Genomic DNA, 24,188 nt, shown 5'->3' with positions numbered 1-24,188 from the left:
CCTCTGGGAGTCAGTTACCCTGGTGAGAGGGGGATGTTTACAAAAACAAAGTCTCGTGGATTAGGGTTGTCCCTGATGTAACTCTGCGGTCTTCTGTCTGGGGACGTACTTGGCCCAGCTGGTTTTACACCCCACAAAATCCAAGATTCAAATTATTTCTATGCTTCAGTAATATCTGTCACCAGAGAGAAAAAACAAGAACAAGACAAGACGGAAAGAGAAGATAAAGAGAGAACAAGTCCTATGAGGAGAAGCTGAGGGAACTGGGGTTGTTTAGTCTGGAGAAAAGGAGGCTGAGGGGAGACCTTATCGCTCTCTACAACTATCTGAAAGGAGGTTGTAGCAAGGTGGGGGTCAGTCTCTTCTCCCAAGTAACAGGTGATAGCACAAGAGGAAATGGCCTCAAGTTAGAGCAGGGGAGCTTTAGGATGGGTATTAGGAAAAATGCTTTGCTGAAAGGGTTATCAGACGTTGGACCAGACTGCCCAGGGATGTGGTTGAGTCACCATCCCTGGAGGCTTAGGGACATGGTTTAGTGGTGGTTTTGGCAGTTAACGGTTGGACTCGATGATCTTAAGGGTCTTTTCGAACATAAATGGTTCTATGATTCTATAAAGCCAGAAGGTACAGATTGAGTACTGCTCCTCTGTTGTACACCTCTTAGTATTTATTAGACATATTAGTCTAATAATCTTATTTTAATCTTATTTATGGGACCTATTAGCTAAACTACTGTTCAGATCTCAAGCACTAACAACATAAATAATCCTCCAGGTGAGGTCCCTGTGCTGTATAGCATAGCTCATCACACACTTCTTGATACTGTACATCACAATTTCAGCTCCAAAGTCTTAAAATTTTCCCCCAAATAAGAATATTTTTCACAAAACACTTTTTAATCTTGACAATCAAACCAAGCACCGCATTTCAGATGAAGCCATTTGGGAAGGCTGCAGCAGCAGAGAGCAGCCTTCTCAACGGACAAAAATCTGTTGCTCATTATGTGAGGAAAAAATGAGAGGTGGCTTTTCATATGTAATTTATGAGTTTGACATATAGCCGCGTTAATTATATGGCTGTTTTCTGTGGGTATCCATCATTTAGAATATCTTTGTGAAGCTCTGGTTCCAGCTTCATATCACTTATGTCTTCAGCCCTGCCAGTAATGACGTTGGCCCCAGATGGGTCATTCAAAGCTGACTGCTCCCCGGAGAATCCTTTCTCAGCCTCACAGAGGAAACTACACCATTGAATGGATGTTTTAAATCACACCAAGAACCATAAGCACAAACAGCTTGCAAAACCGGGATTGACATGCTTATTGCAACACCCCGCCCAAATATGTGATAATATCCATCTGAAGTCATTTGTAGCATCTTCCTAATTATCTGGCTTCTCACACGGAGCTGTGAGATCAACCCTGTTCAGGACAGATGCCTACTCGTAGGGCACCAAGGGTGAACAGTTACAAGAAAAATCTGCTTTAATTATTCCAGAAACAAAAGCAGAACATGCAAAACTATTTTATTTATTTTTTTATTTTAGAGCAACCGTTTTATTGAAAACAACTTTATTCCAAGCCATTTGAATGCCACAATCTACACAGCTGCTTACACCGTGAGATAGATGAGCAAAATATATTAAAATCTAACAGAAATAATTGATCCCTGATGTTTACTGACAATTCCCTGAGGTGCTTGTAAATACATCCCTTGAAAAGTGACTAAAGCAGATGGTGTTTTATGTTCAGGAACATCACTGTATTACTTTCTCCGTGTTAACTTCAGCTGCACTTTTATTCCCCATTTCAAAAATTTGAAGTCAAAGGCGGGGCAATCTTAATCCTTCCTCCTTGGGGCTACACTGGGGTATGTGGATAACTCGTGTCCCGAAGTGCTACAAAACACTCAGAGAAGGAAATGCATGAGGGCTCTGGGGCAAAGCAGTTTACAAGCCGCAAGCTCACCGGTGCTGAACCGCCTGGCGCAGCCCTGTGTCATACACCAGTACCACAAAGCAAACCAGTTTGAGTCCAAAGCCACTTTAGCAGGACTTATTGACTTTGAAGCAATGTTAGATGAACGCGGTTTGGGTTGGCGGCAGCTCAGCTAGTTCTGCAGTGTGCTGATGTAGCTAAAGCCTTCAACTTCTATTCCAAAAGCAGCACAAAGGCTCAGGTCAGGCACGAGGATTTGGTGCTTACCTGTGAGCCGGACGTTCTCCAATTGTTCTCTGCACCAACGGCTACATTTTCAAATGGCACCAGTTCTTTACAATTTCCCTGAAGTGGCCAGTTGCTCCGACTTATCTCATCATCCACTTGCAGAGACTCAATCCTACAGACCAAGCACCGACTTCAAAGTTTGTGACAACCAGAGCGGGAATTCTTAAACCATTTCTAAACAGTGCCAATCTCAATGGTATCAAAGAAGTCATCAGGCAGTCCTCACATGACATTTGCATATAACAAGGTTGTAGGTTTCAGTTTGTCTTTTTCTGACCTCTTTAGGCCTATAATACTTTCCTTCCCATGTATTGGGCTTTGGCCACTCACTAAAGATTTCTCAGTCTAGTCCTTTCCTGGCCCTGAATTCTGCCCCCAGAACAGACACTAGCCTATTTGTTTCAGGCTCAACATTCCTTTCCCCCAGATCAAAATTTAGAAGAAGGGACACGGCATAGATAATATTAACAGTGCCATCCTATTGTTTGTAGGAACATCCCCAAATTGCTCCTCCTCCCTGTGGAAATGGCATCAGCTTTCACTAGTTGAAGATGGGGAGACGGCAGGAGGCACCCCACTAGCTACACTTTGCTGGAGCGTAAGTAAATATGAGTGACAGTCAACCAAAGGGTTCACTCCCACCTCAATCCAGAAAGGAAGGCAATTTGAAAGGACGTAAGGACATTCACACCACAGCAAGTTTCCTTCCAGGCCCAGCCAAACTCACAACACTTGCTTGCAAGTCAGAGGAAGAGGAGGACAGAAATTTGTTCTGTTTCTCTCCTATTCACTGTAGCTGCAATAAAGCACTTGAAAGAAATACTGAAACTCGTACTTGCAAACACAATCCCAATATGTTCTTAGTTGTTCTGAACAAAGATTTTATTTCAAAGAATATTTCACTACACCTTATCTTTGCAGTCTGTCAACATAGCTGAAATATAGCAGTAATAGGCAACTTGAACAATGAAAAATCATAGTTAGTCCAGAATTAAGTCATACAGCAACAGCCCTTTCCCAGCACAGGCTCAGTGTAAGATCCAGCACGGTTTGCCTCAGGAGCAGACTTTTCTTTGCCTTTTTAAAAAGGATGCTCAAGTAAGCATGAAAGACCTCAGGACAAATCACCCCCTTCAGAAATTCCAAGGCTGGGTCACAGGAATGTGCTGCAATGCAGAACACAGACTTTATTCCTGAAGAGAAAAAAATTAATGAAAAACAATTTTACATCAAGAAATTGAAACTCAGCTTAATCCTAACCACTGCAAAGTTCAATTTACAAAATCCTGCTCAATATGATTCGGTAAGAACGAGGAAGCCCATTCCAGACAAAAAAAAATTGACAGCTTAATGCTTCTTAGCCTTTTTGTTCACTTGTCTAACACTGATGATGAGCTTCTATGTAAAACTACACCAGCTGTGCACAAAATAGTCTTTTCTGGGTAAAGTGCCTAGACACCACTTAGGAAGTACATTGTTCCAGGAGAACAGCATTTATTAGAGTGGATATTCACTACTTCTCACCTGTTTTCATTCGGAGAAACAGGGCTTCGCAGTCTCTTGGGTATCTTTGAGTTGTCTCATGTTCAGACTGAAAAAAACGACCACCCATACCCCATGACCGCTCAATAGACCTTTTCAGAAACAAGACGTACAAACTGCCTACTTTTTCATAGAACACTGCATAATAGCTGGCGTTTGGTACTTGGTTTTGACTACAAGGTAATGTGAATTAGTTTAATCTTTGATTGCTTGATGGAGAAACTAGGACTCAAATCAGAGATCAAACTCAGCACCTCAGCAAGGTTAAATGCTTACTGAATTTGAACTATTTTACATTCACATCTATGGGACAAAAGCCAATTTACTCTTGAAAAGATACCTATATTTTTATTTTCTCCTTCTCCAATTGATCTACAAGTCTACAAAGAAAAAGTCATGAAAAGGATAAGAAGAAAAGTGTAATGAAAGACGGTTGAAATTTTTTCCACAGATTTCTTGAGTCAAGATATAAGGCACTGATTTTAAAAGCAGTTCAGAGTGGAGAATCATTAGAATTCAACAGGTTTCACAAAATAAAGAAATCTGAAAATGCAGTATGTTTTTATCTTTATGTTCAAAGTAATATGTAAATTTGATTATTAAAATGCAAGACTCCCCAACTGCTGACACAATACCGAGGACATTATTTAAATATTTTATCTAAACACTTCATAGGATATTTCTATTGCTGCTTATTAGGAAACCAATTTTATAATCCAGTATATAATTCTGCATCATAAAGAAACAGCATAAGCAAGATCAAACATTAGGAAGTGTCTTAGTAAAAACAAGTTTATTCATCCGTATTCTAGGCAAATATGTCAATAGTCAGTAAAGCCTTTTTGCCATGACTGTAAACTTTTTATTTAAAAAAACTGTGTTAAAAACCAATACAGGAATTTCCGTTAATGTTCTAAAAAAGTTTGTTCACATCTTGAAAGAAAATACATTAGCAACATCTCCCAGCAGAATTCATCTTTAAAAAAGTAAAACTCTAGGTGCAGAGCTTTTCTACAGTATAGTATCCTCTACGTTTTAATTTAATCACAGCATTGAATATCATTCATCTCTATCGTCTCTAGAAAACAATCAAGAGTTTATCTTAAATAGATGATATTCGATGATGTGTTACACATTGCCACAGGTACTAACATTATTAGAAGAGTGCACAACCGAATTTCACTAACAAAGCAAGACCTTTCTATATGCTGCGCCATAACCCTTCCTAACCAATACAGTTAATTTAGCTATATGCCTTTAAAATCATGTACATTTTCCAAGGAAAAATACTAAAAAAATCCATGGTCCAAATTCTGCTCCCACTTATATTCACAGGGTAACATAAGCACCATCGAGTTGTGGTTTATAGCTGAAAAGTGTATAGAGAAGAAGTGAGTTTATGAGTATAAGGGAGAGAAGAACTTGACCCATGTCTGTAAACATTCACAAAAGTCTGCAGTCAAAAGTGCCGGATAGGCAGCCTATCCGCAGTACAATTATTTCATTCACAGAGAGGTGTGGGGGCAGGGAGAACGTTATGGAACATTATTTTAGAGGCAAATTAAAATGCTTTTATGTACTTTGGAAAGACATATTCTCAACTAGCTAAACCATACTCCAGTAAAACATAATCCATGTCTACCCAAATACAGTACAGCATCATTTCCTAGCTCTCCTGTTCAGATTCAGCCCAAGGAGTACTCAATTTAGCGGCAAGCCCATGACAATATTTCAAAGCGTAAGAAAACCCGCACACCCCTCGGATCTCTTAACATACTGCTCCTCCCCTTAACATACTGCTGATGCTAACAGGAGAACCTCACATATACGAAGAAAAGAGTCGAAGAACCATAAACTGACCTTGATCTATGCACACACAAGAAGTGTGCATCTAGATGAAAGATCGTCTACAGCTTTAAGTATCTAGTTTCCATCTAGATCTCATTCTATACTAACCACATATACCATACAAAACGTAACACAAGGATAGGTGCTTATACACACTATTAGGCATACTTGTTCTCCCTATTCAGTTTGACAGCCAGTTGCTCTATTTACATAAGCATCTGTTTGAATGTTCCTGATCCTGTAAGACACCAAACATTCAACTCATAAGCTAAAAGGAGAGTCAAGGATGCTCAGCAATTCACAGGATCAGACCCTGAATCAATTAAATGCAATCACAAATTAAGTTTGACATCTGACACAGCCTCCTGGAATCATTTTACCCTCATGTTTTCCCACTCTTTCCCCAATTCAGACCATGCTCCCACTAATGTGGAGACAGCCTTCAAAGTGAATAGGATCAGGCTCTGTCAAGCAACCACTGCAGTCTTTAAAAATGTCTGGTACTTATTGCCATCCACTCTGGGGCAGGCTTGTCTGCAATGAAAATGGTGTTCCTGGTGTTGATGGATAATTAGCAAAACCTTCAGGCTGAGCTGTATAGTTCTCCAGAGCAGAAGCAGAATGTGCCTTCAAGGAAGAGAAGAAGTTAGGAAACAGCACTGGTAAAAACAAAGAAACAAACAAAAATCTAAATCAAGCAAAACTTCAGGCATAAATACCAGTCCTACTCAAGCCAAAACAAACAAAGTATCATCTGAAGTATGCAAAGAAAAGAGATGAGCAATGCACCTCTACGCAGATGTTAAACTGTAGTGCAACTATGGCTCTGAAACACCGGAGAACGAGGAAAGCATTTGGATTAAGAGGAAAAATGAAGAAGCGTTAATGGCATTTGCTTTCCAGTGGAGTAAGCCACAGCTGATTTGGAGGGCATAACTTAATCAGGGGCTGTAGTATTTCACTGACTTTGAACTTTCTTTATCTTCATTGCTTGAGTAGCTAAAGTGTTTATTTTAGTGATTGGAACTTGTGAACACCTCAATGCAATCTGTGTACACAGATTTCTACAGAATAAATAAATTCCTGAGCTGCAAAAGTAGCACGGCTGAGACCAAGTAATTTGTTTTTGCCAATCTATTTTACCTGATATTCAAAAGATACCTGACAATATTCTGTCTATTGAACAGTACTTAAGACACATGCTCCATTTCAAAAATTGATGTATCACAGAAGAGAGAAAACGTTAATTCAAGACACTCAACCGCCTCTTTTAGTATTTTGTAGAGAAAGACAAATTTCCTAGTAGAATCCTTAATCTGTACAGAGGCTTATTTTAAACAAAAGGCAAACTAAACATCTAAATACAAACTCTGATGATAGTTTCAGTTAACTTAGGTAGGTTGACGACTGAAACAAGTTGTTTCATGGACAAGAGAGGTGATGGAACTACACACTACCTAAAGCCACCTCAAGCTTGTATTGCAACAATTGTATTTGTGGGAACTATCAAGAGAAAGGCACAACCACAGCAGACACAAATTCAAGATAATCTGATTGCATATGTAGAGCAGCACATAACCCACAACAAAGCAGTTTTCCACATAAATCTTGAAGTATTAAAATGTCAAACTGGAACTGAGTATAAATTTTGCAACTACGTGATCAGCTCATTAGATTTAACACAAACCTAGCAAAAATTCCACTTGCATGTCTTTTCCTTTTCACGTTCATAATGTCCAGAAGCACTGTACATTGGCCTTGAGTAAGAAGTTAATATGTGTTGTTATCATCATCCTCATAATCAGTTCTCAAACAGGTTAGTGGTTTTAACCATTTACTTACTTAAACTACTCCCAAGAAGTTAACATGTAGCTACACGCTAAAACGATCACTGGAAGCAAAATAGTATTAATAAATAGGCATGTTACCTGTAGTAGTGCTGACTGTGCAGCCGCACTATGCTGCAATTCCTGTAAGGAAGACTGTGCGGCACTTTGGGGAAAGCCAGGGATACCAGGGAGAGATAAAAGACCAGGAAAAACTGCATTTCCCGGTGTCTGTAGTCCAGAAGTCAAGCTGAAAGAATATTAAGATGCGGCTATTATTAGGAACATCTGCATCGTGTTTTATCTATGTTTCTCGCTCTATAAGCTTATGTCTACATAAATTAGAAAAGCACCTCTTTTTCTAAACCTCATTAAGGCCAGAATTTCCAAACAGAAGCCCAGTCTCTACCCACCTACGAATTACTCATGCACACACAGACCAAGACTGTCTGGAGCACACCTACGAAGGGAACTCAGAAATTTTTGTACCTTGGCTGTGCCTATAGTTTGCACACAAAAAAAACTTTACAGACAAAAGTTAATGCTGAGTACTTCCTTAAAACATAGGAACATCTAAGATATTGTCTGCTATTACCTGGATGTGTCAATGGATGCCCACGTGGAATCCATTCTTGTAAAAGCCTAGGAGGTGCCAAGTATCCTCATCTGGGAAATAAGATCACTAAGCACCTCACTGGATTAGACTCTCCTAATGGGGACTACTGAGGACAACCTATTTACTAACTACTCTATCAGTTTCTAAAGACAGGTGGAAATCTACTGGTGAACTAACTTTAAAAATTAACTGTAATTACTAAGAGTGAAAATAATGTCTATGCCTAAAATAAAATCAGTGTTTTTCAAGAGAAAAAGAAATGGTTCTGACCTCCTTCAGAAACAGAAACATACCCAGCCTGTGCAACAAGTGCAGAGTTGAAGTTTGAGCTAAAGGCCGAGGCAAACCCTGGCAGGACCGGAGCCGGAGATGGGGCTGTGGCAGCTGCCGGCAACGGTGCAACTGCTGCTACTGCAGAAGATGCCTGGAGGCCAGGGAAAGAAGGGAGAGCAGGAGTGACAGAGGGTGTGTTAGAGACAGGAAAACCAGGGAAGGATGGGTTTGATGATCCCAGAGGTCCCTGGGCAACAGAAAAAAGGGAAGGGACGGCACTGGACAAGTTAAGCGAGAAGGGTGGAGCAGAGACTGTTGCTGAGGCGGCGAGTCCTGAGAGTACGGCGGCAGTGGAACTCACATGAGGGGCAGACACGGCTGAAGCGGTTGTAGACGGAGTAGCTAACAAAGACCCTGGGAGAGTGACGGGTGGCGTAAGTGCTGGATTACCAGTAAAAGCAAAGTTACTGGTTAGAGACGTAAAAGGAGGAAGTCCATTGAACACGGGGGCAATGGGAGCAGAGGAGCCATGTGGGGTGAGGGAAATGGAAGCCAGAGAACTGGAATTGTTTAGAGGAGCACCCAAAGAGGAGAGACCTGACAGTGCTGGATTCAGGGAACTAGGTAAACTGACTGGCACTGAAGCTGCTGAGGTGTATGCACGCCCAAGCGCTGACAGTCCTATAGTGCTGTGAGAAGGGCCACCTGAATGAGAAGGACCTTTGAAGGCCGAAAGGGTAGGACTTATAGGTTCCGTTTTGACCAGAACTGGGATACTTGTGGCAGCTGGGGCTGATGACAGCTGCTGATCAGGATTAGTAGGGCTTGTGCCATGCAAGAGGGAGGCTGATGAGCCACAGTTGACGGGCATAATCGATGGCGAGGTGGTTAAAGGTGACTGTGCAGGCAGTGTTGGAGTGGAACTAGAATTGGCCACAGATGGGGATGGAAGACCTGGAAAAATGGCCAGCCCAGGTGTGGAGGAACGCTGTGGGGTGGGGGTGGCTGATGGAGTATAGCATTTGTTGACAGAGGAAGTGGGAGGGTCAGAGCTTTGATTAGCAAGAGCAGATAAAGAAGCAAGCTCACTTGTCATAGCAGAAGGTAAAGCAGATGAATTGATTAATGAAGTGTCATTTGATGTCAGAAACCCCTTTAAGACAGACAAAATTGGGTTAGGCAAGGTAAGTGAACCAGGAATGGTAGTGGCAGGAGAATTAGCAATTGTAGATGGAACGGGACTAGAAATCCCTTGGGCGTTGGGAGGCAAGGACAAAGGGAGGCCAGCAAAAACTGATGACAATGGAGTGGGATTATTAGCGGAAGCAATTGAAGAGGTTGCAGAGAACGGGAGGCCAGCAAATGGTGCAGTAGCAGATGCGAAAGCTTCACTAGGTGCAGGTGTGGCGCATGGCGTGGAAGAACCTTGCGGAGCTGGCGTAGCAGTGGGTATAGAAGCCAGCCCAGAAAAAACTGCAGGGATAGGGGTAGAGGTTGCACTGTGAACAGATGTGACAGGAACACCAGGCAATGAAAGGGATTTGATGACAGTAGGGGTTGGGGTGGATGGCTGAGATGTATGGATGGAAGAGGAGACCTGTCCTGGGAAAACAGGAAGGACAGGGGTAGACATGTTCATCCCAGATATGAGTGGAGTTGCAGGTGCTAATGGATGGCTTATTGCCTTGACAGGTGATGGGGTAGGGACTGGAGTAGCAGCAGGTGTTGAAGGATTAGAACCATGAGGAGTAAAGAGCTGATTCGCTTGTGCAGAAAAAGCTGCAAAGAAACAAAACTGGTAAGAATACTTGAAACTGTCAGAAATGTTTGAAATCAACACAAACACATTTTATACAGCATTTCAAAATATGGTACACAGGCAATAGCTAACATATAATGTCCATATATAAACAGTGAACACTGGAGCCTATGAAAACAAAACAAAAAGGTACGGACGAACACATCACACAAGTAGTACATCATGTAGGCTACCACTCCTTAAAACACTTTGTGACATCTGCTACCTCTTCATGATCTCATGCAAGACATTTAGACACTCAAATATACTCTGTAAGAATGTCTAAGTGATACAGGTAAACACCCTCCCTCTAGTCCCTAACGTCTGGCAGTACCCAAACCAGATCTAATATTCCATTGGCATCAGATCACCTGGGCTCCTCTGCATCCACTGTCACTGAAGGTCAGAATTTCCTTCAGAACCAGTTAATTCAATGTATCATGATTTCAGAGAAGTTTAGTGAACAACTGAAGAAAGCTGATTTCAGATGCTGGTATTTTTCTTTCCTTCAAAATCAGGTCATTCTCTTCACTGTGTTTCCTTCAGATTTTGATTCTAAGAAAGTACACCTTTAAATTCATGTATCACACTAGAGTATTAAACTAACATTGGCACTTGACCTTATCAACAAATATTTCTATAAGTCTGAAGTCAGGTGTCTATAATCAAGGCAAGCACCTGCCACTAGGAATATCAGCTTATATCAATCCTACAAAATAAGTCAAAGAGATATCAGTCAAGCTGGAGGAAAACAGGCAGGCACACTGCAAATGGGGATGTGGGGGGTTAATGGAATGAAGCTGCATTTATGAACACTGGCATGTCAAGAACCTTGATATGCCTCTATCTACTTTCCTGTGGAATATGAATGTGTTAATTAATCATTCCTCTCAAACAACCCCCGTGCTTTATTTTACTTTTAAAATAATCTGTTCAACTGTAAGCAAATCACTGATCCAACCAGTCAAACTCATCACCCGTTGCCCAAATTCTACATATACACACATAAACCTGGAATCTTTAAAATCTTGGACCTGAATTGATATGACAAACTTCTGTTTTATGTAACTTGAAACTCTAAAACTAGCAAGTTTGCAAACAAACTATTCCCTTTTACACATTCTTTTCCAAAAACCTAGACCCAGATTGCTCGGCTCTGGATTCTGTCCTTTTCTCATCCTGTTTCCAATCCTAAAGATCGCAGTTGTTAATCCTGACAGCCAAGATAATCACCAGAGAAATACAATATGACCCAAAGACTCAGAGCTATTACTGAATTTCTCCTCCTAAGAGATTTTACTCCTTACACTGCATTCATTTAGCTGTATAAACTACCTTGTAAATACATGCACAGTTAAAGGGGTATACATATGCATAAAGGGATTCTTTGAAACAGTAACATTTCTGTAGAACCACCCCTGGGTATAGAGGAGAAAAGACAAAGCATAACTTTTTTCTTTCCTAGAAATATTTACAGGAGCTAAACTTATCATGGTCATTTTATCTATTTTGGGTATTTGTTAATATGCCTGAATCAACAGTTAGTAGATTCTCAGTTTCTAATTGTCAAACCTAACAAAGTATTATCAAAGCTTTTGTATAAGTAGTTAATAACAGGACTTATTACTATGATTTGTACTAGGTGTACAAAGCATACAAAGTACCACACAAATAGAGACAAAAACAATGGACCACTCTCTCCTCTGCAAAAAGAACTGGAATTTAAAGGGTAAGACAAAAGTGCAGGTAGACATAGTTGGATGTTACAGTCTGGGATAAGACATTCTATACATGGATTTCAACAAACTATAAACAAAGGATCTGTCTCTCTTGTATTCCTAGCTTCTCATTGCAACTAATATATGAAATAAAAATGTGAATAAGTTTTCAAATAGATGTCCAAAGTTTTAATGACTGCAAAGACATTAATGAAGTGTTTCAGTGCACTACATTGCAAAGCGTATTTAGATTTAGTTTTTTATAAGATTTCTCACATACTTATATGCTGAAGAATATAAAACCTTAATGTGCTAAGACAAAAGGCCGAATTTTAATGTTTCCATGCTTCTAAGTGCCAAATGCCTGAGATTATTTTTTCTGCAACTCTCAAGGGATCTTGTCTCCAACAGCAGTTAAATACTTAGAGGCTTATGAAAATCCCACTAAACAAGTAAGTTGTTTACATTTTCTGAACAAGTAACAATCAACACAAAAATCCCCCTGTGGATTTGCAATTTACCTTGATTTTGGGAAGGTTTTGCCTGACCGGAAAGGTCTTCATTTTCTAAACAGAGAACAACAGCTTGTTATTTAAAAGCAAATGAAACTCCAGCAGTGAATCATCCATTCATAATAATGAATTAGAAAAAATACCATCAACATTTTTAAAGGTATGCATGCTTTACCTGATACCACTTGATTAGCAGTGTATGGGGGAGGGGCAGGTAAGCCTGGAGCTATGACATTAGCCATTGGAACTAAGCCAGCATTGTTGTAAGCACCTAAAAGAACAAATGCAATACACATCTCAGTTGTCAGAAGAACCCATATCTAAATGAACCAGTAAGTGTCTTTTCCTTTAAAAGAACATTTTCAAGATTGTAAGACATTCCTTCACCAAAAAGCCAGACCAGTTAATCATCCAGGCTGGTTGCTGGCTTTTGCCAATGTCTGCCTGAGTGACATGCATCATGATACAAATTTTAGTAAGGGCACTTCTCTTGAAAGAGCCTGAAAAAGTCAGGTTTCAATTGCTTTCAGTTCCTTTTTGCCTGAAAAACTCAAAGGGGAGGAGTGATTCATAGTGTCTGCAGCACCATTTGTTCTTTTTCTATTCCTAACTCAAAGGCTGTTGCGACTCTTCCTTTAACATTAAAGCCTTTACAAAGAAAAGAGCCAAACATACACCAGTGACCATGACCAGCCTTCCAACACCAGTCAGAAAATTCAGAAAAAAACGTCCCATCTCAAATACTTAGTCTGTCATTCAATGTTTCTTTAAATGTTAAGAAATTCAAGTGGGTTAGCAAATTATTTTAATATAAAATACTTACTGTACTTCACATATAAAAAATAGCTTTTTTTCCTCCCTTATTCTTTGGAGCAACTCAAACTGTTGCATAGCTGTGGCATACAGTTCTGATGAAGAACATCAGAATTCAAATCCTAGGAACATAAATACACTTCACAGTGGTCCTAAATGAATATTTTAAGACCATAAGAACTTACACTTCATGGGAAAAGGCAGCACTTGAACATTACTCAAAGTGCAGTAATTTGTCATAAGTAACTCCTTTCTGATTCCATACTTTCTGTGCTCTAACTTCCTTTGGATAGGATTTGTTTAATATAAATTTGAGCTCGTCTACAAGTTCCCTGTACATTCTCTCGGGAGCAAGTAATTTCTAGAGCACATATCATCAGATTTAGTTTAGCCACTGGTAGTACCAATTTTTCCAAACTGACTACAGAGTGGCAGACATCAAGTTGGTTAGATGACTCACCCTTCAACAGGCATACTAAGAGCTCTACCACACTTTCTTATCAAATACCTTAAAAACTCCCTAAAATCCCAAATATCGGTGAAAAGCAAGCTTCCTAACCAGAGCACTCCTTGTTTTGCAGTACAAAATGGCAAGATTAGGAAAAACTTTCAGCTGCTGCTCAAAAAGACCAGAGTCTGACTATATAAGTACTCCAACCTCATCTTCCAAAGAAATAGCAATTGTCACGCTCTTTTCCAAAAGTGTCTGGAATCAAACAACTGATGCAGCAGAGCAAATAGAGGAGTTTACAGAGAAAGACTCAATCTTACCTGAGGCAGAAGGCTAGGAACAGGCAGACCAAACACAGGAAAAGGCAATCACTATGCCCCTTCTGAGACTGAAATTTACATGCCTAAACTTTTCTCTAGGGAACCTGTTTTCTCTCCATTGTGAGGGAGAGAAAGTAAAGCTGAAGGCAACGGTCCTACATATTTCCACCCAATTCAGGGCTGTGCTTGACCATATCCTAAGTTTGGTACAAAAGCAACAAGCCAATATACTTGTCAAGCCAAAGCTCAAATCTTGGTGAAACATTACAACAAAGGCACAACCCTAGTCTTGTCTAACGTGCGCAATGCCTCCCAGAAATGAAATATTTTGTCATCAGAACAGGATTGTGAATTTTGCTTATGATGTGGATGTTGGAAAAAGAATACAATATATTCCTCTTTTTATCAACTGTGCAGTCATGACAGGAAGAGGTAGAAATCAGTACCCAGAGCAAGCTTAGGGAGCACAAGCCAATTCCAGATATGGTTGTGGTCAGAGAAACTGACACTTGACACTTATTACTTAAAGAGAAAATGGATGAAACAATAGCATCAAGCTAAAACACATAAAAGCCTTACTTGGTGCAATAGTTGCGTGTGGCCGACATGGTGGGATGGGGTATGGAACTGGTTTGTGTGGATTATAGGTTGATGGAGCCTACATAAGCAAAAAACAAACAGAAGAAGCAATAGTGAAAGCATTACCTAATGTTTCTCATACAAAAAGTCAACATTAAGATACTACTACAGACAGCTGTTCTTCACTGGAAAAAATATGTGATATCAAATTTCTTCATAATATCCAGTGACTGCAAATATTTCACTCTTCCTGAGAAGAATGAAACAAACATCACTAGGATACCTTTAGATTTTAAAATAACACTGAACACAGGTAGGAAAGGAAACTCCTTCCTGCCTTGCAGTTTTCACACTCTGCAATCATTGCCTGACCTCTCATTTTAAAGATTTAGCAGATTTAAAACTAACAAATAATTACGAAGTTACCTGCCCCTACAGCTTAGTGAGAAACATCTCATAACAGAAGTGAAAATAAAACATTTGGACAATACTTCAAAGTAGTACCAGGCTCACCGAAAGTTTGTCCCACATGCTTAAAAATTTTGAAATACAGATCAGCTGTGCTGTTAAGAAACAAGAACCTCCTTCTAAGGCACTGCTGTAATTCAAGTTTCTGAGATGCAGGCATTTTTTATGTTCATGTGGGAAACCCTCAGAGATTGTAATAAAAAAATTGCACGTATTTCTATCTAAAACTTCCACTAGCTCATGATGAACTACTAAAAATGCTTTTAGTTTTGTCTTCTGCTACTGTAATTTAAATTCTGCCTTCAAATGAACACACATTGTATTCACTAGAGAACCTTATACCCCACAGATATAAACCAGAGGTTCTTTTCAAGTTAAATAAAAAAATACTAGGTCATATTATCCTTATTGTAGAAGTTTAGCTTTGTTTAAATTGCTGCCCTACAGCCTTCTTGCAACATAACAGCATTTTATATAAAAGCCTCACTGAACTAGCCAGTGGCTGGATTTTTTTTTTTAAGTTTTATTTATTTAATCATTTATTAGACGTACTGGTTTGGATGGTCCAAGTATACGAGCTGCTATTCCCTTTCCTTCATTAGTGCATTCTTCTGTATCCTTTTTGATAGGGGTTCCCTGAAACAAAAGAAAATTAAACTATTAAGAATTAATTTAAAAGCAAATCTTGCTATAGAATTTCTGTAATTTTTTTTTTTTCTAAACTACATTTGAGTTTTTGCTTATTCTGAAAGTGATACTCAACCATGTTTGTTGGGAAAAAGAAACTGTTCTAGGCTTGTAAAATGATAAGTAAGAGCATTCCAATAGCTTGGTTTATAACACTGAGCTTTTGTAAAGAGATATGTATTAAACAGTCCATGTTTCTGACATAATTAGAATTCTGCATTTTGATTTGTGGACGTGATAACTTACATTTTGCAGTCCCTTAAATTATTCACAGGAAATACTTAACATGGTTGTTAGAGAACTGCACTAAAATTAGCAGTGTTACTGCAGTGACCATATTAGCTCACCTTATCAACCTACCAGTAAGGTTATTTATACCTCTCCCTATTCTGGCAAATATTGCTGGAGTTTACAATGTTTGTCTTATATGAACAATGTTTTATTTATGCAGTAATCTTTACTGAAAGCATCATAGAAAGAATGGACAAATAAAAATAATGCAAGTTCCCTGGAAATATGTAATGGGGTACAAAAAAAACCACCAAAACCATTGCGTTTGATTGCACTCCTTCTTCCATATATATATGAATCCTGGTTTTGTTTATACTATGGTGAATCCTAAATCAAGGACATTATGAAAAGCAAAAGCATAGGATCATGCTTACTGGGAAAATTCCATTTATGCGGCTTGGTTTGCCCTTGGGATATGGGTTGCCGGGAATCATGCCACAGGATGATATCATAGCATGAGGAGCTTTACAACCCGTTTTTGAAGCCTGCAAAATAATCAACAAAGAACACTATTTCCTATCCAATTCAATGCTTTAAAGAAACAAATTACTATTTCATGACACTTGGACTGCATGGACCAACCTACATGGAACAATTCAAAGCTTTGCCTCAAATCTTCTTCCCAAATAGTGCAAATAGTGAGAGGTTCTGCCAAAGTCCCCTTTGTTTTGAATAACTCAGACCACCTCTGCTTCTGCTGAATTTGGGATTAAGCACTTGATGTTCTCTAAAATACATGCAGACTGTTTCCTTCAGCATTGGTTGCAATTCCGTGCCCCTTTTTCCATATGATCCTAATGCCTGACAGAAACTTCCCCTTTTTTCACACATGTATTACATAGCTCTTATATTTTTGCAGCTGCTTCTTTCAGCTTGTCTTTCACCAGTAGTTCTCAGCAGTCCTTATGATAAGTTCTGACCCAACAATGACCATAAGGGTGAAAACAATACTGTGACAGAATCAAGGATACTGGAGTATCTTGACTACCTGTTCAAGAATTCTTCTGCATCTTTTCTTCTCTGACATATTAATTCTGAACAGATCTTCAATAAGGCGATAATTCTGAGCATCAACAATGTTGCTATAAATAAAGATGTTCACAGATGATTACTGTCGTTCCATATGCTTATCAGAAATAATGCACTACTGGGAAGTGATCAACACTTATTCAGCCAGTGCCCAACAGTACATTAAAAAAACATAATCAGTTCAGATCATAATATTACAATTGTTTTTAAACAATGTGCTTAAATAGGGACTTCATACCTGTAAGTGAAACATGGTATTACAATTAAATATCAATACAGAGTATTAGAATTAAATATCAATATGGAGCAATGGACAATGATAGCTAAACTTTATGTCAAAAATAACTATGTTGACAAAACGAATTTTGCATCACAACAGTTCATTAGAAAGCTTTAATTGCTACTAGCACACAATTCCCAGCACAGCAGAAACGCAGCAGCTACTCAGTTTGCCACTGTTTTCTGCTAGACTGGTAGAGAAACAAATTTTCATCTCATTTATTCCCGAATGAAAAAGATGAAACTTCTGGCAATTCTCGCTGTGTTCTGCAGAGAGCTAGTGAAACCCTTCACGCAGTTCCAAAAAGTACCCTTTCTCTTTTGTTGCTCCTCTCCCAAAAATAACACTAGGCATACCAAAGAGAACAACAAAATGTGAAAGTACAAGGAGCCTAATGCCTAATTCTACCTGCCTTTTTCAAAACCCTGACCACAGCACCTTTACTACTGTCGAACATTACCTGCCCCGTGCAAACTACTGGCAATACAATACAGCCCCCAAAAGGAGGACTTCGAAAAGGAGAATATTAGAAGAAATGGAATCAGCAGAATGTTGAACAAAGACATGAAAAACACCTCAAAGAATGGTATTAAAATGTGAATGAACTTTCAGCTTTGTTCTCTAGTTTTGAGTAGCAAAGTAAGCAGCACATAGATTGGGGTTAGGATTTCTGTATCATGACTCCTTTATTATGCTCTTGCACTGCAGAAATTCAACAGCTAAAGAAGTTACCACGCTTTCCCCACACCAGCTGAAGTGTAGCAACTAAAGAGTCTATAAGCTCCAATCTCATTTCAAGAAGTAGAACAGGTTAGTTTAATGCGCCACTGAACTTCCTTCAGGCTACCCTGTTTTGTCTTGGTCTGAAAGAGACTAGAAGCATTCATACAGCTTTTTAAAGCTCAACTCTGAAAGCAAGATCATGTCTATGTCTTCAGTCTCATTTGTTCTATGCATATTTATATAATGAATTTATATGCCCCCAAATGTTCAAGCTGGCTGTAATATATAGCATTCATATGCAAGGCAGATATACTTTAAGCAAGAAAAAAAAAGCAAAAAAACAAAACAGAACAATTCATATAATAAATCCCCCACGCCAGGCAGAAAAGTTCCAATATAGATATAAGTAAAATGTAGATCCTTTGAAGAAGCTGTGTTCAGTAAAACACCTTGACTTTCTGTGTAAACATACCATTAGAATGTCTATGCATTGGATTTGTAAATAAAATTTGTCAATTTAAGAGATGTATTTACTTAACTCATTTTAACACACGTAGTATTTAGAGGGCTTTTGAAATGCAAAAGGAGCAATGCCCAGAATACTCTGGTCTCAAGCCTTTTACATTTCAGTGAGCAGAAATAAGCTTAAGGCCCTCTTCATTCTCTACAAGATTTGAAGACCGCTGTAAAAATATTGGCAAATTGGCATTTTTCCAGCAGGCAGAAGCCCACATAGCAGCATGCTCAAGACTCAGATAAACTATGGAATTTTTCACAATGTCTCCATCTAATTATTCTTTTTACAGCCCCATCAATAATGGATTTGTGCTTTACCTTAACTGGCCCCAGTGCTTCCTTCTAGAAGTATCTTAAGTTTTATATACTGAAACATCAATAAAAACAATACAACTAAAGGAAATATAACATGAGAGATACTTACGAAGCTAAGATTTCAAGGGCAATAAGTTTATCTTTACTGAATGTGAAGCAGTTGAGAATATTAACCATTTTCGATGCAGGAACTGCCACTATTTTCTGCCAAGTAAGCAAGAAATAAAAAATTGTATATAAAATAAGACACTACAATTATTTTAAACCCAGAATGCTACTCAGTAACAGCTTCATATCACGCATTTCAGTAAACGTTTAACACTCTCTCCCTCCCACTGGGAAGGAGATTCTATGCGCTAAATACTGAACAAGCAACTGCAAAAAGCACTTGCCAAAAGCAGAGAAACGAGGAAAGTTAACAATAGTTAAAGGGCTACATCTAATCTTGTGATACACAGGAAAATAAAAGATACTTTAATCAGAAAAGATACACTGGCTAACAGTATGACGTTTCGTAGTTTGATACCATTGAAAAATAAAGAGATGAGGAGGAAACTTTGAAGATTAAAGAATAGTTTGACCTATCAGCTGCAAAAGTAGAAATCACAAAACTGAAATAAGATTAAGCGAGCAAACTTACTCTACAAGATTATGCCACAAGAACTTACGTGTTGTAAAGCCTTTATTGCCTTGAGCTGTGGTTCAGCCCAGGAAAAGTATCTCAGTAACTCAACAACCTGCAACAGAAAGGCCTTCAATTAATCTTTTATATATGTTAAAAAATTACGCTAACAGCATCAATATGATCTTTCAATTTTTGCAGTATATTGGTATTCTGCTAAAAAACATGCACCTGTCTGTGATGTCTGATTACATCAGTGCCTACCAGCATCTAAAGTTCTTTGCACTTCTAAGTAGGTACCTAAAAATTCCATGTTGTGAAATGAAGTTTTTCTGTGGAAATATTTAAAATACTTATTCTTCTCTCTATATTTGCATATATGCACAGCTGCCACAGTATTAGAATAAAAAAATTAAATCTTTCTGAGAAAGCTTATAAACCTCCAGTATCTCAGTGTATTTACCAAACATACGAAAAACCAGCAAACAATCCAGAATAAAAAGAAGTAAGAAAAAAAATCTACATAGTACCAAAATAAGTTGGATAATTATTACTACATGCCAGTTTAGAGAATACATGCAAAATAATCCTACATTCGATGATGATCTATTTATCCAATTTTCTCTACACAACAGGATTGAAAATATAATGATTCTGATAAAAACAGTTCCAAGTTATTTTGTTAACAGATTAATGTTGATATAATAATGGCGAATTAAATCTCCTCATTTAATAAAAAAGCTAATATGATCAGCCTCAGTATGATTTGAGACTGCCTTTCAGTATTACTAAATACACAAAACCAATAGCTCCCATTGAACCCATTACAGTGTTGACTCTTACCTGTTCACTAGAAAAGTATCCATGAACATATTCAATAGCTTTTAATTTGTATTCAGTCAATACAGCCTAGAATATATAGAAAAAGACGCTTAATTAGTCCCTCAAAAACTACAATTATACCACAATCATCTGCTAGAATAATCTATTAATTTAAAAATAGATCAATATAATTATTAAATATAAATAACTATTAAAATAAAATTAAAATATTAAATATTCTGTCACCTTACAAAGTGACACTTGCATAAATTACACTGCAATATTCCTAAGTAACAGAATACTCCTTCGATAATTGAAAGAACAATGAAAAGCAGAGATGTAATTTAACTCTTTGGTTAAAAAAAATTACTCATTTTTTGCTTTATTTCATTTTGCTTTTTTTGTTTAAAACTGTACCGAGAGAACAGCATCATCACTCTTCCTTTTGCCTCTAAGATTTACATTAACTTTACATTAAACAAGATAATACAGAGGATTATTCGGACAATCTCTTTCTATGTTCCCTGTAAAATAATTAGCAGAGCATGTTATTACTTCAGTGAATTGCTCCAGAGGGTGATGCTGTCTTATCATTACCTTCCCATAGTACAAACTTCAATATGCAGTTGTACAAAACAAAGGAAGCAGAGTGGTTTAATGCAGTAGCGGCCACCACTTTTGACTTAGTGACAAGACAGCTTTGTTAACCACCTGGGCTACCTAATAGCCAGGGCTTCCTCCCTCTTTAAGACACACAAGATGTAAAGAAGACAGGCAACAGCTGAATTCCTGCCCAAAACACGTGCACATCCCTTTCTTCCCCAGTTTCCAAGGGCCCCATCTATTGCTAGCTGTCACGTTTATTCTCAGATCACCTCCAGCTTCACTCACGCACCCATTTCTTCTTCCCAATAGCCCAAAACCCTACCCCAATTCCTTCTTTTTATGGCCTTGTCCCTCCACACAGACGTGAAATTCTCCGCCACTGCATCCCGACAGTGAGTAGCACAGGTGCACAGAAACCCACTCGCATTCTGTTTCAGGCAACCCCCTTCCTTTCTGTACCTCATTAAGAGACCAACACTACCAGACATGCTGAAGTCACAGGGGAAAAAGAACTTCTCTCTTCATGCTCATTTTTTCTTCTCTCTCTTCACATATTTTGGAAAAAAGCCTGGTATGCCATATAGCAACTTCTTTAACGAAACAAATGTCACTCTTCCTCCTTAAATCAACTGAATGACTTTATAATAACACAAACAAAAAGCACTGCTATGTGTATTTATGAAAAAAACACCCCTCAAACTTTATTTTTTTAATAATAAAAAATGTATATTGGGAAAGACAGAACTAAGCTACATATTAAGACATTTAAATAATCGTTCCTGCTAATTGTAGGACTGAAAACGGAACACACCAACACAACAGACTAGTGAATCACATAATAAAGAGGGTTCTGCCACAGAGCTAGAAATGAAGTTTAAACAAAGACCTAGCAACAAAGATAAAAATAAGCATTTGGAAAATGAATGTTACACTGGAACAGCACAGCTATTGTTAACACAGCACAGCACTGATCCTTAGATCAACAGTAAGTTGGGTTTACCGGAATACAGGCAGATTGCATACAGGAAACATAATTGCCTAAAATCACATGTCAGACCCCCTTTTGTTTGAAGTCTTTAGTAATCACAGAGCGTATTCTGAAGGGCCGCACTGCAGTAGTAATATCTGAAACATTACTCCCTCCCACCATCAATTCTCAGAGAAAGTACTCATGTGCAATTTGTTCCTTGATTTTTTTCACCAGATTTTCCATAGAAATTCTTAAGTTAGGAGGGAAGTCCACGCCCTGAAATATCTTATAAGGGCTGTCAGATTTTTAGCATGGAACATGTTTTATAAAGGAGAATTTATGACCATGACCTTATGTAAAAATATTAGTAAGTGCAGTTGTGATAACAAAGACTCCTCGCTTGGGCTTTTGTGCACAGTGTTTTACACCTCAAGATGTTCCAAAATAATACTGCTACAACTGCAGTCATCACTGTATCTCATGCTGATGAGAAGCTGAACTGCAACTCAACTCTAGCACCCAAGTCCAAATAAAGGAAATGACCTCTCCTAGACAACCTATCATAACAAAAAACACCTTTCACAAAAATATTAAGGATTCCATTTCTGCCATAAGGCAATCTTATCCAAAAGAAGCCCTTCATTTTCACACCAAGACAGCTTTAGCAGGATACACAATGGTTCCGCTGTGACATTTAAATCACCTCTGCTTAACTACAGCAAAATATGTCATCCCAGGTTTGTACTTCCCACGCAAGACAGGAACCATACTTCTACTAATCTGAGAGGTCCTGAACAATCCAGACACTTTTTCTATCCCCTTTTCCACTTCCAGCATTTGTGCAACTGTCCCAACCACTAACCTCTAGCTTTCCTGTTAAAAGCAGACCTCTGCGCAGAAAGAAATGAAATGAGAGCATCTACCAGACACAAGGAAGCCCAAGTTCTTATCTCTGCTTCCCATGACTAGGAGATATTTTGTTTCTTAACAGGAGATGCACAAGCGCGTTCAGAGCACGTATCAAAACTCAGGATTTCACATCCTGAAGAACAGCGTGTAGACATTCCTGAACTGTGGGAGATGTGGCTTTGAACAAGGACAGCAGAGCAGTTTAGAAATGAGCCCGCTCATGTCATACTTGTGTGGTGTATCTCCTAAACCACCAGAAAAAGTGTGGATACCTCACACTATAGGTCCCCATCTCTGGTCAGGCCAAGCAAATGCAGCTCCTACCCCCAAATAAGAGATACTTGGCTATTTTGGCATTTCTTCCTTGACAGTGAAAATGCTGTGATGAACTTATTCAAGTGTTTATTTTAAATGAGCACTCCTCCAGCACATGCTGTTAGCTCAGTGGTAGCAATCTAGACATTCAATCTCAGTTTTCTGAGAAAATAAAAATATCTCAAAGAAAGCAAACACATCAACAGCAGCTTTACATGGTTATACCTGACATACAACAACTAGGGCTACACGAGCAACACAGGATTATAGCTCTTCCCACTGAGATGGAATTTAGTCCTTATTGAATCCTGAAGTGATTATTAAACAACACAAACACCTAACCTGGTGTGTTCATTAAAAGGAATATTCTACCACCAAATGGTTAAACTAACATGCAAAACGAGAAGTTACCTTTCTAATTTCATCCAGCACGGTTTCAAATGATTTCTTATCCATCTTTATTAGTTCATTCAATGAAGATGCTTAAACATGGAGGAAAAAAAAAATAATATCCAGGCAAAAAAACTTCACTGAAAGTCTTTAAGCATACAGGGAAAAAATATATTTAAAAAAAAGAAGCAAGGCAAGAAAGGCAGCCTGGGATCTTCTTGGCCCCTGGGAATTTAGCGCTGACGCCGCTGCAGTGCTGGGCACGGCGCAAGAGACAAAGGCAGGCCGCCGGCCGCGGAGGAGACCCGCGCCCGCCCGACGACCGTTCCCGACTCTTCTCCCGGCGAGGGAAAGGGAAGGGCACGGGGCAGAGAGACCGTGGCAGACACAGGGAGGGGGCGGCCGCCCAACGACCCCGCCGCACCGCTCCGTTCCCCTCAGCACGCGGCGCCGAGGCCCGACCGGCCCGCGCCCGCCTGAGGGGAGCCCTCACACCCCATAGCTCGCTGCGCCGCCACCCTTCGATCCCGGCGGTCAGAGGCCGAGGCGCTTCCGAGCAGCCGCCGGGGACTGCGGGCCGAAGTGGCCTGAAAGGAGAGAGCACGGCGAGTAGCCCGGAGTCACCGACAAGGCGCCCCGCTCGGCCGGTCCTGCCTGTCTGCCGTCGCGTTGCTGTGACGTTACAGCGCGGAGCCGAAGGCCCCTTTCCATGTTGGTCGCCGACA

The 24,188-nt window shown here is 39.3% G+C and overlaps 1 protein-coding gene across 1 annotated transcript; it reads right to left on the bottom strand.

The window, feature by feature from the left end:
- Nucleotides 1-4,387: 4,387 nt before the first annotated feature.
- PROSER1 (proline and serine rich 1) lies at nucleotides 4,388-23,889 on the bottom strand. The gene is made up of 13 exons (XM_082498360.1): nucleotides 23,485-23,889; nucleotides 20,295-20,360; nucleotides 19,498-19,566; nucleotides 18,939-19,033; nucleotides 16,955-17,048; nucleotides 16,341-16,451; nucleotides 15,541-15,624; nucleotides 14,521-14,599; nucleotides 12,533-12,628; nucleotides 12,367-12,411; nucleotides 8,350-10,108; nucleotides 7,543-7,690; nucleotides 4,388-6,241 (listed from the first exon to the last, which is right to left on the bottom strand). Exons 1-13 carry the CDS (start codon nucleotides 23,527-23,529, stop codon nucleotides 6,119-6,121), a joined length of 2,814 nt encoding a protein of 937 aa, XP_082354486.1. The 5' UTR covers nucleotides 23,530-23,889; the 3' UTR covers nucleotides 4,388-6,118.
- Between the last annotated feature and the right edge of the window lie 299 nt (nucleotides 23,890-24,188).

Source organism: Vanellus vanellus (assembly GCF_965231255.1).
Source record: "Vanellus vanellus genome assembly, chromosome: 1".
Lineage (NCBI taxonomy): Eukaryota > Metazoa > Chordata > Aves > Charadriiformes > Charadriidae > Vanellus > Vanellus vanellus.
This window is presented reverse-complemented; position numbering and strand designations above follow the sequence as displayed.